Source organism: Pristiophorus japonicus, chromosome 21 (assembly GCF_044704955.1).
Source record: "Pristiophorus japonicus isolate sPriJap1 chromosome 21, sPriJap1.hap1, whole genome shotgun sequence".
NCBI classification, from domain to species: Eukaryota; Metazoa; Chordata; class Chondrichthyes; family Pristiophoridae; genus Pristiophorus; species Pristiophorus japonicus.
In genome coordinates, this window is record NC_091997.1 from 29591241 (window position 1) to 29606033 (window position 14793).

The 14793-nt window shown below is 45.8% G+C and overlaps 1 protein-coding gene across 5 annotated transcripts in view; it reads left to right on the plus strand.

Moving 5' to 3' along the window:
* The window catches only part of LOC139233633 (phosphatidylinositol 5-phosphate 4-kinase type-2 beta-like), a 139446-nt gene that overhangs the window by 107128 nt on the left and 17525 nt on the right, over positions 1-14793 (plus strand). For all 5 annotated transcript variants that reach the window (XM_070864038.1, XM_070864041.1, XM_070864042.1 and 2 more), the window contains 2 exons: positions 2704-2742; positions 9189-9302. In XM_070864038.1, coding sequence (XP_070720139.1) covers positions 2704-2742; positions 9189-9302 — 153 coding nt within the window. The remainder of the gene's footprint in view (positions 1-2703; positions 2743-9188; positions 9303-14793) is intronic.

A 14793-nucleotide genomic window follows, 5' to 3' on the forward strand; every position in this document is an offset into this window, starting at 1 on the left:
AAATATTGCTGATAAGCTGAACTGCCAATGACTGCGGCCCTAATTTAATGCCTGCTAAAACTTTCTATAGACATGCTGTACTGCCATGTGATAGAATGCTTTCTGTCCATACCACAGCTGTATTTCTAAATGTTTCCTACTTATCATCATCTTAGGCAGTCCCTCGACACGAGGATGACTTGCTTCCACGGCGAAAATGGATGAGTTCACAGGTGTTTCAATCATATTCCGGATCCCGAACTACATCCTGAAGTGTGGATCACCACACGGGCTTGACGGAGCTAGGTCTTGGTCCAATGGCAAGAATTAACCAAGACGACTGGAGATCAGCTCTGCTGCACGGACCTAGTGTGCACAATATCGCAGTGTGGGCTGGCCTGTGCTGCCCCTGGGCCCTCACCTCTGCTGGGCCCCCGAACCTTTGCCTCTCCTGGGCCCCAATCACATCCCTCTACGAACTCTTGCCGCTCCTTCGTCCCAACCTCGCCACTCCTGCTGCACCTGCCCACACTGCAATTAGCCGTCGCCCTCCTACAGCAGCACGCGCTGCTCCCTGCAGTGGTATACTGCTGCACGCTGCTCCCTCGAATGGCCCCAGCCTCCCGAGCCGATTTCTGGGCCGGGCCGCCGCACGCTGCTCTCTTTAATGGCCCCGGCCTGCTGATGGTCTTGCAGCCTGGGACCACGCCGATTTCCAGGCTGGGGCCATCAGAGGGTTTCCTACTGGAGTGTATTTGATTCATGGGTTCTTTGCTTAAGAATTTATAGCAATACATTTGCTACAAAGAACTAGTTGGTTTATTAGCAAAAGTTTAACAATCAAACTGAACACTACCAGTCCATCCACCAGGCTCACAACTGCATGCCTCATAGTGGAGAACCTGGACTCAATTAACTGGCATTTTATTGAGTCTTGTGAACATCACGTGACTGGCTAAGCCACTCACAGTACAGCAGCTCCACAACTCTTTTTGGGGGGGAAACAAAATACACGTTAGATTAAGTGCCCCCCGATCTGGGGGACACTCCAGACACTTAACTGCCCCTTTTTTTTTTAAAGTTTTTTGTTTCTTTTTTTGTTTTTTTGTGGGGTTTTTTGTGTTTTTTTTTGTGGGGGGCATTAAAACCATATATTTTACAGGTGCCCCCTATAAAAGGGGAGGGGGACACTAAAAATCCGGCAATTAAAACAAATTAAACTTTAAAACATATAAAATCAAATTAAAATTTGGTTGCCGGGGGTAACGATGCACTCCAGTCCCTCCGGTGCCCACCTCTCGCAGAAGGCCGCGAGCGTACTGGTGGACACCGCGTGCTCTTTCTCCAGGGACACCCTGGCTCGGATGTAGGCGCGGAAGAGAGGCAGGCAGTCAGGCTGAACGACCCCCTCGATCGCCCGCTGCCTGGACCGGCTGATGGCCCTCGGACCTACCCGCTCCCCTCCGCACAGGGTGCCCAAAGATCAGGAGTGTGGGACTGAAGTGCAACCAGAAATTGAGGAGCAGCCCCTTTAAATAATGAAACAGGGGCTGCAACCTCGCACACTCCATAAAAACATGGAACACGGACTCTTCCAGACCGCAGAAATTGCAGGCGGCCTGGGAGCCCGTGAACCGGCTTAAAAATTTGTTGCACGGGACTGCTCCGTGCACCACCCTCCAGGCCAAGTCCCCGATAAATAGTGGGAGGACTCCCGCGTAGAGTGCACTCCATCGGGGGCTCCCGCCGCCTCCGGACGGCAAGATGGTGCTCCATGGCGTGTCCGGACGGCAGACGAGTATGGCAAGGTTGAGAGTGTGCAGGAGCAGCCCGTACAGGAAACCCCTCCGCGCAGAACTGAAAGGCACGGAGGGGATTTCCCCGAGGCGGCTCAAGTTGTGAGGCGCCAGCTCCCGAGGGAGGTTCCGGGGTTTGGCACTAATGAGGAATTACGTCCGGATGGGGGTCAGTTCGGACGGGATCTCCCCACGTGCTTGAGTCTCCTCGACACAACTAACGGAGTCAGGGCCCAGTGCTGTTTTTAGTGACTCGATGGCATCGGCAGCGCGGCGGACGTCGGCCGAATTTAGGAGCCGTGCCAGCATGTCTGGCACCATCCAGCCCGCTCCTCCGCCATTGAGCAGGTCCCTGACCCTGGTCACCTCGCCAGCCACAGCCCTCTCGTCCGACTGCCACCTAAAACCTCGGTCGTGGAGGTACGGATTCCCGAGCAGCGGCTCCTGCAGGACAGCCGCCACTCCAGCCGGTGGAAAGCTACACAGCAGCTCCACAAGCCTCTGAGCAGGTTCACAGGTGCATACATTACACTTACCTTATCCAATAAAGGACACTGTGCAGCAGTATGGCAGGATGTGGGGTGGTGGCTATAATTGTCTACATAAGCAAGTTCTGATCTCCCACACGCTCTGAGAGGAGCAGAGAACAGATGACTAGTATTCCTTGCTACAGGGAATGAAGGTAAGAGGATGAATCCTTCCATTCCACATTCGTGCTGCTCAGTCATCGTCCCCCCCCCTACCCCTCGCCCGCCCGCTCGGGAAAGTGGACAGAAGAGTCAGAATTAACAGATTTGGTAAAGGTTTATCTCCATCCTCCTTGATTTGGGTGTGATGTGCGGTCAAGGGAGCCCTAAGGAGAGGCAAATTTTAAAATATCTTGTTTAAAAGACCATGGTAAAGTTTTCTTCTTTGTTTACTTCCTCAGGGTTCAACGGTATCAAGGGAAGCCAGTGGAAAAGAGAAGGTATGATAATCCACATGTATGAAATGCATAATCATTCCCTCAACTTCCTTTGTGTAACACAACAGTACCTTTGCTTTATATACGAACAATGATGGACAGATAAAGACCACCTGGTCCATCGAGTCTGTCCCACACAATTGCAATAACTTGTGTATCACAACATATACACTCCACCCACCCAAAACCATGTGATCACCTGGGAGAGGCAAAAAAAACAGATAAAAAACCCCAGGCCAATTTGGTGGGGGGGCGGGGGGCATCTGGGAAATTCTTCTCCGATCCATCTAAGCGATCGAAACTCGTCCAGGCGATCACTCAGGCCATTAAATTCCCTGCAGTACCTACCTTCTGTAAGAAGTAATCTCCGCCGTAGCCAGAAACAAATCCAGCTTTTGCTTGAAGGAATTCAGTGAGTCTGCATCCACCACATGAAACGGCAGCTTGTTCCAGAGGCCTACTATTCTGTGGGAAAATAACCACCTCCTGACGTCTAACCTAGATCTAGCCTTGTACAACTTAAGTTTGTGACCTCTGGTCCTTGCCTAACCTATTTAATTGAAATAAACTGTCAGCTGGAACACTGTCTATTCCCTTCATTATCTTATAAACCTCAATCATATCCCCCTAAGTCTACGCTGCTCTAAGGTATAAAGTCCCAACTCTTTTAACCCATCTTGATGACTAAGATGCTTTAGACTTGGAATTAGTCTTCTGCACCCTTTCCAGAGCCTCAATATCACCCACCATGTAAGGAGACCAAAATGCATCATAGCAGCATTGGTTTTATCTTGGAAGTACAACAGGCACATATTATTAGTCAATTTGAAAGTTTTTTTTTCATCTGCAAGAGCCAGGAATGCACAGTTGACAGTGCAGTGTTTTATTTGTTATATATTGTTACTCTCTAAATATTAGAAAAGAAAACTTCAATTTATTTTTTTGTAATTTTTTATAAAAGCATGGTGGTTTATTTTATAATTTTGTATTTATGGAATTGATGGGAACAATGGGTCTCTTGGCAAGGACTGCAGCCAATAAGATGACTCACCACCACCTTCTCACACGCAATTAGGGATGGGCAATAAATGCAGGCCTTGTCAGCGATGTCAACATTCTGAGAACGAATTTTTAAAATGGCTATTGCAGCAAAGCTCCAATACACTGAGCCTCAGAACAGTCCGATCAGAGCTGTACTGGTTGGTTCCCTGACGAATTACCAATATTGCCCACAGAGAAGAATGCACAGTGGTGCTGCTTCCATGCACCTCCTAGAGACTCGGCGTAGAAGCCTGGCAGCAGTAGTGTGTGGCCAGGGTAAACCAGACGTGGAGAAATAAAAATATTCTTTAAAATTAGTAAAAGGGAATAGATGTACAATAAAACATCTTCAGATGATTGCTGCAATAACTCAAGTTATTACTAGACCTCATCTGGCTAAATGTAAACCTACCTGAAATATTCCCTTCACAATATGGATTGGGCAATACATCTAAAGATTATGAATGCATGGTTTTCCATTCGGTTTAATCTCTGAAGGTGATGTTGGCAGCTGCACATGTAATTATTTAATTTATCTGGGCTGTTCTTTCAAAGATGTCATTGCTTTGGAGCACTTGTTATTCTAACTGTGCACCATTAATTGCTGATAATGTACAAAAGCACTTAAAGCAAAGAAAAAGTCTGATCCATTAAGCCCCCTTCTTCCACACTGCATGTACAAACTTCCTTGTCATGGACTACAACTAATGTTCCCGGCCACACAGCATCCTGCAAGGTCCTGTGCAGACCACTCACCAGCTTTTCCGTTGTAAATACCGCGCACGTGTAGAAATTTAAAGGGACCGCACATGAAAAGAAACAAGCCGTGCGGAGCAAAGCTCGGCTTACAGGGAACATTGGCTAGAACCCGCCCATTTAATCTCATGAGGGAACATGCTGCAACAAATCCATTTGCACCTCTAACGGGAAAATGGAGTAGAATTCTGAAATATCTTTCTAATCTTGCATCCTGCATTAGCCACGCTTGATCAGCTACTTCCTTGGCATGGCCTTCCTGTGGTCTCAGCAGTTCGAGATCCATCATGTCCCATTAAGTATTTGACCATATCAATCTGACCACATAATCTTTGATCCCATTCCTAACCGGATATTTGTCCAGCTTTTTGTTTTGTTTCAAAGGCACTGGGACTCTGCTGGTGGCAAAACTCTGTAATGTACCATTTCTCATTGTATCCTTGTAATCTGCCATTTCTGAAATAATACTCCGCATCCAAACATCTCGCACATTGAATTGCTTTTTATTTGAAAAAGAAAGACTTGGATTTCTATAGCGCCTTTCACGACCACCGGACATCTCAAAGCACTTTACAGCCAATGAAGTACTTTTGAAGTGTAGTCACTGTTGTAATGTGGGAAACGTGGCAGCCAACTTGCGCACAGCAAGCTCCCACAAACAGCAATGTGATAATGACCAGATAATCTGTTTTTGTTATGTTGATTGAGGGATACATATTGACCAGGACACCGGGGATAACTCCCCTGCCCTTCTTCGAAATAGTGCCATGGGATCTTTTACATCCACCTGAGAGGGCAGACAGGGCCTCGGTTTAACGCCTCATCTGAAAGACGGCACCTCCGACAGTGCAGCACTCCCTGGAGTTTTTATTTGAAGTGCGGTGAACATTGTTGTGCAATCATTCTGTGTCAGTTTGCATCTCTCAAACAGCCGTGAGATGACTGGACAGTCAGTTTGATTTTAGCTGGTATGCATTGTACGTGTTCTATACATCAATCAGCTGCTCTACACTACACAGGAAAGCTCACTGCAGTCACAGGGCAAACCCAGAATACAAACACTCTAATGGTGATTGGAGTAATACACTGTGGGGGCCGAAATTACCCTCTGCCCGAAACAGGGCGCACCTACCATTTTTTAGTTGCTCAGTCCGTCCCCATTCCGGCGATTTTCAGCTCTTTGGTTTTTGTTCCCGGTGGGAGTGCGGTGTCAATGTGGGGAGAGGGGTGGAAGTGGGAGTGGGTCAGAGTGGCCGGCGCTCCAAGTCATCAGCGCCATGCTGATGCCATCATCATGCTGGCACGTCAGAACGTCCCGCCCCTTCAGTTAAAGGGGAGGGCCGCAGCGAACTCTGCAGCCACTGATTCTTTTGCCAATTACCTTAAATCTGTGCCCTCTGGTTATCGACCCTTCAGCCATTGGAAACAGTTTCTCTTTATTTACTCTTATCTAAACCCTTCATGGTTTTAAACGGCTCTATCAAATCTCCTCTTAGCCTTCTCTGCTCTAAGGAGAACCATCCCAGCTTTGGCCCTACTGGTCCATGCTGGTGTTTATGCACCACACGAGTCTTCTCCCATCCCCCTGCATCTAACCCTATTCGCATGGGATCTTTTACATCCACCTGAGAGAGCAGACAGGGCCTCGATTTAACGTCTGTTCCAGCGTCAGCTGTGACATTAAACTAAGGCTCCGTCTGCTCTCAGATGGACGTAAAAGATCTCTTGGCGTACACTATTTTGAAGAAGAGCATGGGAGTTATCCCCCATGACCTGGCCAATATTTATCCCTCAACCAACATCACGAAAACAGATTATCGGGTCATTATCACATTGCTGTTTATGGGAGCTTGCTGTGCGCAAATTGGCTACCGCGTTTTCTACATTGCATCAGTGATTACACTTCAAAAATTGGCTGTGAAGCGCTTTGGGATGTCTGGTGATCACAAAAGGCGCTATATAAATGCAAGTCTTTCAGTGCCCGTTTCCAAATGCAGAATTCTTCTGAACTGTCTGAGAGGCATCTTTATTCTTAGACATAGAAACATAGAAAATAGGTTCTGGAGTAGGTCATTCAGCCCTTCGAGCCTGCATCACCATTCAATAAGATCATGGCTGATCTTTCACCTCAGTACCCCTTTCCTGCTTTCTCTTCATACCCCTTGATCCCTTTAGCCGTAAGGGCCATATCTAACTCCCCCTTGAATATATCCAATGAACTGGCATCAACAACTGCGGTAGGGAATTCCACAGGTTAACAACTCTCTGAGTGAAGAAGTTTCTCATCATCTCAGTCCTAAATGGCTTACCCCTTATCCTTAGACTATGTCCCCTGGTTCTGGACTTCTCCAACATTGGGAACATTCTTCCTGCATCTAACCTGTCCTGTCCCGTCAGAATTTTATATGTTTCAATGGGATCCCCTCTCATCCTTCTAAACTCCAGTGAATACAGGCCCAGTCGATCCAGTCTCTCCTCATATGTCCTTCCTCAGATTAGGAGACCAAAACTGAACACAATATTCCAGGTGAGGCCTCACTAAGGCCCTGTACAACTGCAGGAAGACCTCCCTACTCCTATATTTAAATCCCCTAGCTATGAAGGCCAACATACCATTTGAGTACCATCCTTGCATTCCACATTTGCAACATGGTGTTGACGTTACAAGTAAAATTTACTGTTACAAATATCTATAGTCTGTTTCCCCTTTGGGGAATCTATTATTCTGTGGCATTTTTTGAAGGCCGTTTATTTGTAGCCGCTATTTAAAAACAAAATGTATTTTTATCACATTTTGCTAAAGTCAATTCAGATTTACTTTTAACCACACGAACAAAAGAGGGAGTTTGAGGAAAGAATGTAAATTCCTGGGTTTTACAGTCGCGAAAGGAGGTGACTAAGAAAGGACTTGAGATGGAATAATTCTTCAATCCCCCTCTCCTGCGATCACGGAGATTGGGCCGGAGAATTGAGGTTATGCCGTCTTTAGACCCGAGCTCCATATAAGCATAGCTTCCCAGCTTGGGTCACAGAAAATCAACACTATTGCTAAAGTGGTTGGTTAAATGGTATAGAAGAAGTAAATATGGAGCACGACTCAATGATGTTAGAAATGGGCAGCGGGTTGGAAGTGGCAAAAGGCACATCTGGGACTGATATCAGTTCTGAATGGCAAGAATTATCATTAATATGGGATGGGCTTCTAGGCAGAGTATTGGAGATAAAAACAGTGAAATAATGGAAGAAAAAGTTTGATGCTATGATTTTTTTTTATTCGTTCCTGGGATGTGAGCGTCGTTGGCAAGGCCAGCATTTATTGCTCATCCCTAATTGCCCTTGAGGCGATGGTGATAAGCCACCTTCTTGAACCAGTGCAGACAATCAAGCGGGTTGCTCTGTCCTGGATAGTGTTGAGCTTCTCGGGTGTTGTTGGAGCTGCGCTCATCCAGGCAAGTGGAGAGTATTCCATCACACTCCTGACTTGTGCCTTGTAGATGGTGGAAAGGCTTTGGGGAGTCAGGAGGTGAGACATTCACCACAGAATACCCAGCCTCTGACCTGCTCTTGTAGCCACAGTATTTATGTGGCTGGTCCAGTTTTCTGGTCAATGATGACCCCGCCCCCAGGATGTTGATGTTGGGGTATACAACGATGGTAATGCCGTTGAACGTCAAGAGCTGATGGTTAGACGCTCTTGGGGACTGTAGGTGGTCGAAATTCGGTTACATCCCATTTGAGGGCGGTAACCAAGGCGAGGCGGGACTTCCCGTCCCTCACAGGAAGTGGAGCGCAATGTCGGGTGCTCCACTTCCTTATGGGGTGGGATCAGGGGCGCTATGCGGCCACATAAATACGTGATAGCAAGTATGTTTCTTCAGATGGAGGTACCCAATAATATGTTACATAACTTGCACATTCAAGATAGTAATCGCTCCACCATTGTCGGCCATGCTTTTAGATGCCTAGGCTTTAAGCTCTGGAATTCCCTCCCTAAATTTCTCCGTCTCTTCTTTTAAGACGCTCCTTAAAACCTACCTCTTTGACCAAGCTTTTGGTTACCTGTCCTAATATCTCCTTATGTGGCTCAGTTAAATATTGTTTGATAATAGCTCCTGTGAAGCACCTTAGGACATTTTACGACGTTAAAATCATTGTATAAAAATGCAAGTTGTTATGTCTAGCACACATCTGTCACATTCAGATGTCACAGGCTTTAGAATGTGTAAGTAAAGGACTTAAAGCAGTACAGTAAACTGCCAGATTGTCCTTAAAAACCTAACTGGTTCTCTAATGCCTTTCGGAACAGGGAAAGCTGCCACACGAACCCAGTCTGGCCTACACATGGGTAGAGTGGTAGCTTGCCTTTAATGAAGAGCATTAGAGAACCAGTTGGGTTTGGGTTGGTCGAAACCCAATTAAATAGTTGACTCTTAATGACGTCTGATGTGATGTAGCAAGCCACGCACATTGAAAAGTAATCACTACATAAGATGTGCCATCACTCAAGGCAACTGGGAAGGGGCAATAAAGGCACCCTTGCTGTGTTGCCCACATGTTGTGAACAATTTAAAAAATAAGATGGATCTCAATGTACAACCCATCTTGTTAACGGGCTTTATATTTGAGTGCGATCTATATTTTTCATGTTACAGGCCAAAGAATTACCAACACTGAAGGATAATGACTTTCTAAATGAAGGACAGCAAATTCAAATTGGAGATGAAAATAAAAAGATGTTTTTGGACAAACTCAAGCGTGATGTTGAGGTCAGTAATCATCATTACAATTTACATCATAAAAGTGAAACCACTGAGAGAATCGGGTGCACGAAAACTGCTTCATATTGCAAGTATGTTTGGTCAGATGGTGACCTGACACTTGAAAATGTGCTTGCCTTCTGTGCCAAAGGTGAAAGTGGAGTACTTGACTCTTAGTTGGAAGTTTTGAGTTTGAATCTCAGAAATTGTGTCACTTAGCTTTTGCTACCTTCAACAATTTCTCCAGCCTCCTGATTTGTCTGTGCCTTCAGTCTTTCTCCCCCAAAGGTTGACCAGTGCCTTCAGTCTTTCCTCATCCTCCAAAAGTTGACCTGTGCCTTCAACCTCTCTCCAACCCTGAAAAGAGCAGAATGAATTAAACTTAAAATTGTTAAGCTTAGGTTGTGGGTGGACTAGTCAGATCTCTCCATACTCCCCACCCCAAAACAATGTTCTCTACTTTTGAAACCTACTCCTGCTGGGATATAGTTCCCTTGGAATGGGTAGCTGCCCTGTCACCTTCCCACACGTTGCTAATATTCATGTGCAACAGTGAGTGCTAGCTGGTTTTGTGGGGGATGGGGGAGGTGGTGCATCACAGCCAAGCCTGATTTAGGTCCTCAATCAACTTCCAACTGCAAGAAGTTGAAGCTAACAAGTTAATCGCCTATGCTCATCACATTAGGAATAGCTGGACTGAAATAATAAGTGTTCAAATGATTGAAGTTATGGAATGAATCAACAACTCATGATCCAGCAGCACTGTGGGAGCACCTTCACCGCACGGACTGCAGTGGTTCAAAAAGACGACCCACTACCACCTTCTCGAGGACAACTAAGGATGGGCAGTAAATGCCGGCCTTGCCAGCGACATCCACATCGCGAAACTGATTTTTTTTTAAACTGTTACTTCAGGAAACAGCAACCATGAACAAGAAACCGCTCCATAAAATGTCAGCGTAGAAGGAGGCCATTCGGCCCATTGCATCTGCGTTGGCTGTTTGCTACAGCAGTCCAAAACTAACCCCACTGCTCTGTCCCCATAACCCTGCATCTTCTGCTCCTTCAAATATTATCTGCTCTTCCTTTTAAAAGGTACAGTGGTCTCTGCCTCAGCTACACCCTATGGCAAAGTATTCAATGCTCTAACAACTGTCTGCATAATGAAATTTCTCCTAACCCCTCTCATCATTCTCTTAGTGATCGCTTTAATTGATAACCTCTTATTGCATGTTCCCCAACCCGAGGAAATAGTTTTCCTCTATTTACCCTAATTTTAAAAGCCGTGATATAAATCTCTTCTTCGACGTCTTTGCTCCACTGTAAATATTCCCAGTATCTCCAGTCTCTCCTCATAACTATTGCTGCTCATCCCTGGGATTATCCATGCATTGCTATTGTAATTGTTACGCTATTTAGTTTTTTTTTATGGCTTTTTAAAGGCGAATTTCAGAAGCTGCATGGAAGGTGATGTTTAATAGAACCCTTGATTGTAGTGTGTTTGCTTACAGCAACATAACTTATAGAGACATAGGAACAGGGGAAGGCTGTTTCGCCATTCAATGAGATAATGCTGATCTGTATCATAACTCCCATTTACCCACCTTAGCTTCATAATCCCTTAATTCCCTTGGCTAGCAAAAATCTTATCAATCTCAGATTTTAAAATATTAATTGAGACACCATCTACTGCTTTTTGTGGGGGAGAGTTCCAGATATCTACCGTCCTTTGTGTGAAGAAGTGTTTCCTAACTTCTTACCTGAATGGCCTGGCTTTGATTTTATGGTTGTGTGACTGTCCCCTTGTTCTAGACTCCCTCACCAGCAGAAAATGTTACCCTCTCTTTACCCTAGCAATTCCTTTCAAAATCCTTAAAAACCTCAATCAGATCACCCCATAAGGATGTAAAGGTTAAGGATCACCATTTAGGACTGAGATGAGAAAATTCTTCACTCAAAGGGTGGTGAATCTTTGGAATTCTCTGCCCCAGAGGAGGCTCAGTCATTGAGTACAGGTTGAGCGTCCGAAATTCAGAATGTTCCGGAATCTGGACACCGGGCCGATCTGAAGTGGGGTCACCCGGAATCCGGAAAATATTCCAAAATCCGGACATTTTTTTTAAACCGATTATCACTGCGAGGGGAAAAACACCCCCCAAAAATTCCACAAAATAAAAATTCACAAAACCCTCACCTACTAAATCGCTGAAAAATAATTTTAAAATAAAAACTTTAACTTACCTTTTTTGCAGGTTTTCAACGCAGGTTTTTCCCGGCCACTGACTCTCCGCTCCGTCGGCCCCCCACTGCGCCGACTCCCGGTCCGCCGACCCCCCCCCGCTGCCGGCCCCCCCGCTATGCTGCCCCTACGCTGACAACTCCCCCTTACCTCGGTCCAGGCATTTCCTGATTTGGGATGTCGGAAAGAAGTTCCGAAATCCGGAAAAATCCGAACATCAGCTCGGGCGTTTCTGGATTCGGGATGTCAGAAAGACGTTCTGAAATCCGGAAATACCCGGAATCCAGAATGGCCTCGGTCCCGAGGTTTCCGATTTTCAGATGCTCCACCTGTATATTCAAGATAGAGATCGTTAGATATTTGGACATTAAGGGAATCAAGGGATATGAGAATAGTGCAGGCAAGTGGAGTTGCGGTAGAAGATCAGCCATGATCTCATTGAATGGCAGAGCAGGCTCGAATGGCCTACTCCTGCTCCTATTTCTTATATTCTTAACCATTAAGGTCATACAAGCCTAGTTTACGTAATCGCTCCTCATAATTTATCCCTTGGAACCCTGGTAACCTCTAAGGTTGACTTGTAGACCTCAGTGATCATTGAATATATTATGGGATGCTTTGAAAATTCTTTGCCAGTTTGATTGAATTTTTTGATGGGCTAGCAAGGCCGTATCCCAGAGCTCCCTGGAATCTGCAACTCTTGCTGGTGGTGGTGGGGGGGTGGAGAATTTGTGGGGCATCCCTCGGCCCAGAAAGCTCATTTGTCTTATACGTAGTAGGAACCCCGCAGGGCATTCAAACCCCTGTTGAATTAGGCATGCAATCCTTCAAGCAGCTGTAGCCCTAAACTTTGTTTCCATCTGGCAGTTACAGTGCTTGTGAAAACATCGTGAAGCCAGCACTATCACCGCTGTCTCTGGGTTGTCGTCTAGATTTCCTTCTGGTAATGGTAAAACGGGTAAAGAATTTCTTCCAGCAGAAAATGTTGTAATTAATACCCCTATCCCTAAAAAGCAAGAAACGTAGCTGCTGATTGCTGAAGCATCCTGAATTATAAAGTTTATCTACTTATGGTAGGATCTTCACGCTGACTGGTATGGTACCTCCTCAAACCAGTTATGCAGAGGGTATTGTCGGTGGTTGCAGTTTACTTGAAAATATTCATTTTTTGCATCTGAAAAGGAGCATTGATGGTGATTCCCTGTTCAAGAAAAAGTATAATTTCATGTTAATACACTAGCATGAATACCATTCCCTGTTGGAAGAGGTCTTGCATATAATGGTATTAATACGGTAGCACAATGGTTATGTTACTGGACGAGTAATCCAGAGACTGAGTTCAAATCCCACCACGGCAGCTGGGGAATTTAAGTTCAGTTAATTAAATAAATCTGGAATGAAAAGCTAGTGTCAATAATGATACTGAAACTATTGGGTTGTCGTAAAAACCCATCTGGTTCGCTAATGTCCTTGAGGGAAGGAAATCTGCTGCCCCCCAACCGGTCTGGCCTATATGTGACTGCAGACCCACAGCAATGTGGTTGACTCTTAACTGCCCTCTTAGGTGTATCACCACACGGACTGCAGCGGTTCAAGAAGGCGGCTCAACACCACCTTCTCAAGGGCAAGTAGGGATGGGCAATAAATCCCAGCCTTGCCAGCGACAGCCACATCCCATGAACAAATCAAAAAAATACCAGACCTATACCAGGTACGATGCAGCTCATTTTCCTGCTGTAATGGAAGTGGGCCCAGACCTTTGAAGTTAATCAAATTTGGTTGATAATTGGTAGTTTCCACCCTGCCCCCATTGATGGTCATGCATTGAGTTTATAGTTTCTGATTGGCCTATTCAAGTTATCCAATCAGGTTCCCAGCATTTCGAGTTAAGATCCATGTTTTTCTGTTTTTTAAATAAATACATTTTAAATGTTGGTAACCTGACTTCTGCTGGTGTCCTGACCAGGAGCCCTGGTGCCTATTGGTGTCCTGACCAGGAGCCCAGAGACATCCTAGCCTCCTGAGCAAAAGCTCTGCTGGTCTTTCAGGGGTAATGTCACTTCACACAAAGGGTAGTCGAATCTGGAACTCTCACCCCCACAAAAAGTTGTTAAGGTTGGGGGTCAATTAAAAATGTCAAAACTGAGATTGATAGATTTTTGTTCGGCATGGCTATTGAGGAACCAGGGCGGGTGGATAGTTAACTTACAGATCAGCCATCATAGAATGGTTACAGCACAGAAGGAGGCCATTCAGTCCGTTGAGCCCATGTGAGCTCTCTGCAAGAGCACTTCAGCTAGTCCCACTGCCCTGCCCTTTCCCCGTAGCCCTGCATTTTTGTTTCCTTCAGGTACTCATCCAATTACCTTTTGAAAGCCACAACTGAGTCTGCCTCCACCACCCTTTCGGGCCGTGCATTCCAGATCCTAACCATTCGCTGCGTAAAAATGTTTTTCCTCATGTCATCACCTTAAATCTGTGTCCTCTGGTTCTCGACCCTTTGGCCAATGAGAACAGTTTCTCTCTATCTACTTTGTCTCGACCCCTCATGATTTTGAACATCTCTACCAAATCTCCTCTCAACCTTCTCTGCTCTAAGGAGACCAATCCCAGCTTCTCTAGTCTATCCACAGAACTGAAGTCACTCATCCCTGGAATCATTCTCGTAAATCTTTTCTGCACCCCCTCTAAGGGCTTCACATCCTTCCACAGTGCGGTGCCCAGAATGCCTTGATCTAATTGAATGGTGGAACAGGCTTCGAGGGCTGAATGGCCTACTCCTGTTCCTATGTTCCTGACCTGAAGGCTCTAAGTTCGCCACTTTGTTGCCTGGCTCTGCAATCACATTAATGAGGCTGAACATGCACCAGTAGTTGCTTTTATGCTGTGCTATGATCCATGCCGATGATGCCAGTTCCTGACGCATGGGTCCAGCACAGCTGGCTTCAACCCGAAAAAAGACCTGCCAGGATTCAGCCTCTTTAGGCTTTCCCGACACGATCCTCAGAGGGTCCCACAAAGTTTACTTTCAAGTGGAAGCCAGCTGCACTGACCGACCCCCTCCTGTCGGGGCTTGGCACCGTTGGCACTGCCTCGTGTAAAATAAAAGCAGCTTATAAGTGTTCCGTGCAATGCTTGGTGCACTAAAGTGAGTCTGTTTTGCTTCTCAATATAGCTAGAATGAGGTACTATATTGGGAGTTCTTCAGAATATACAGTAGAGTTGTGGTGGGGTGTTGAAGTGACTTTTTTGTCATTTGAT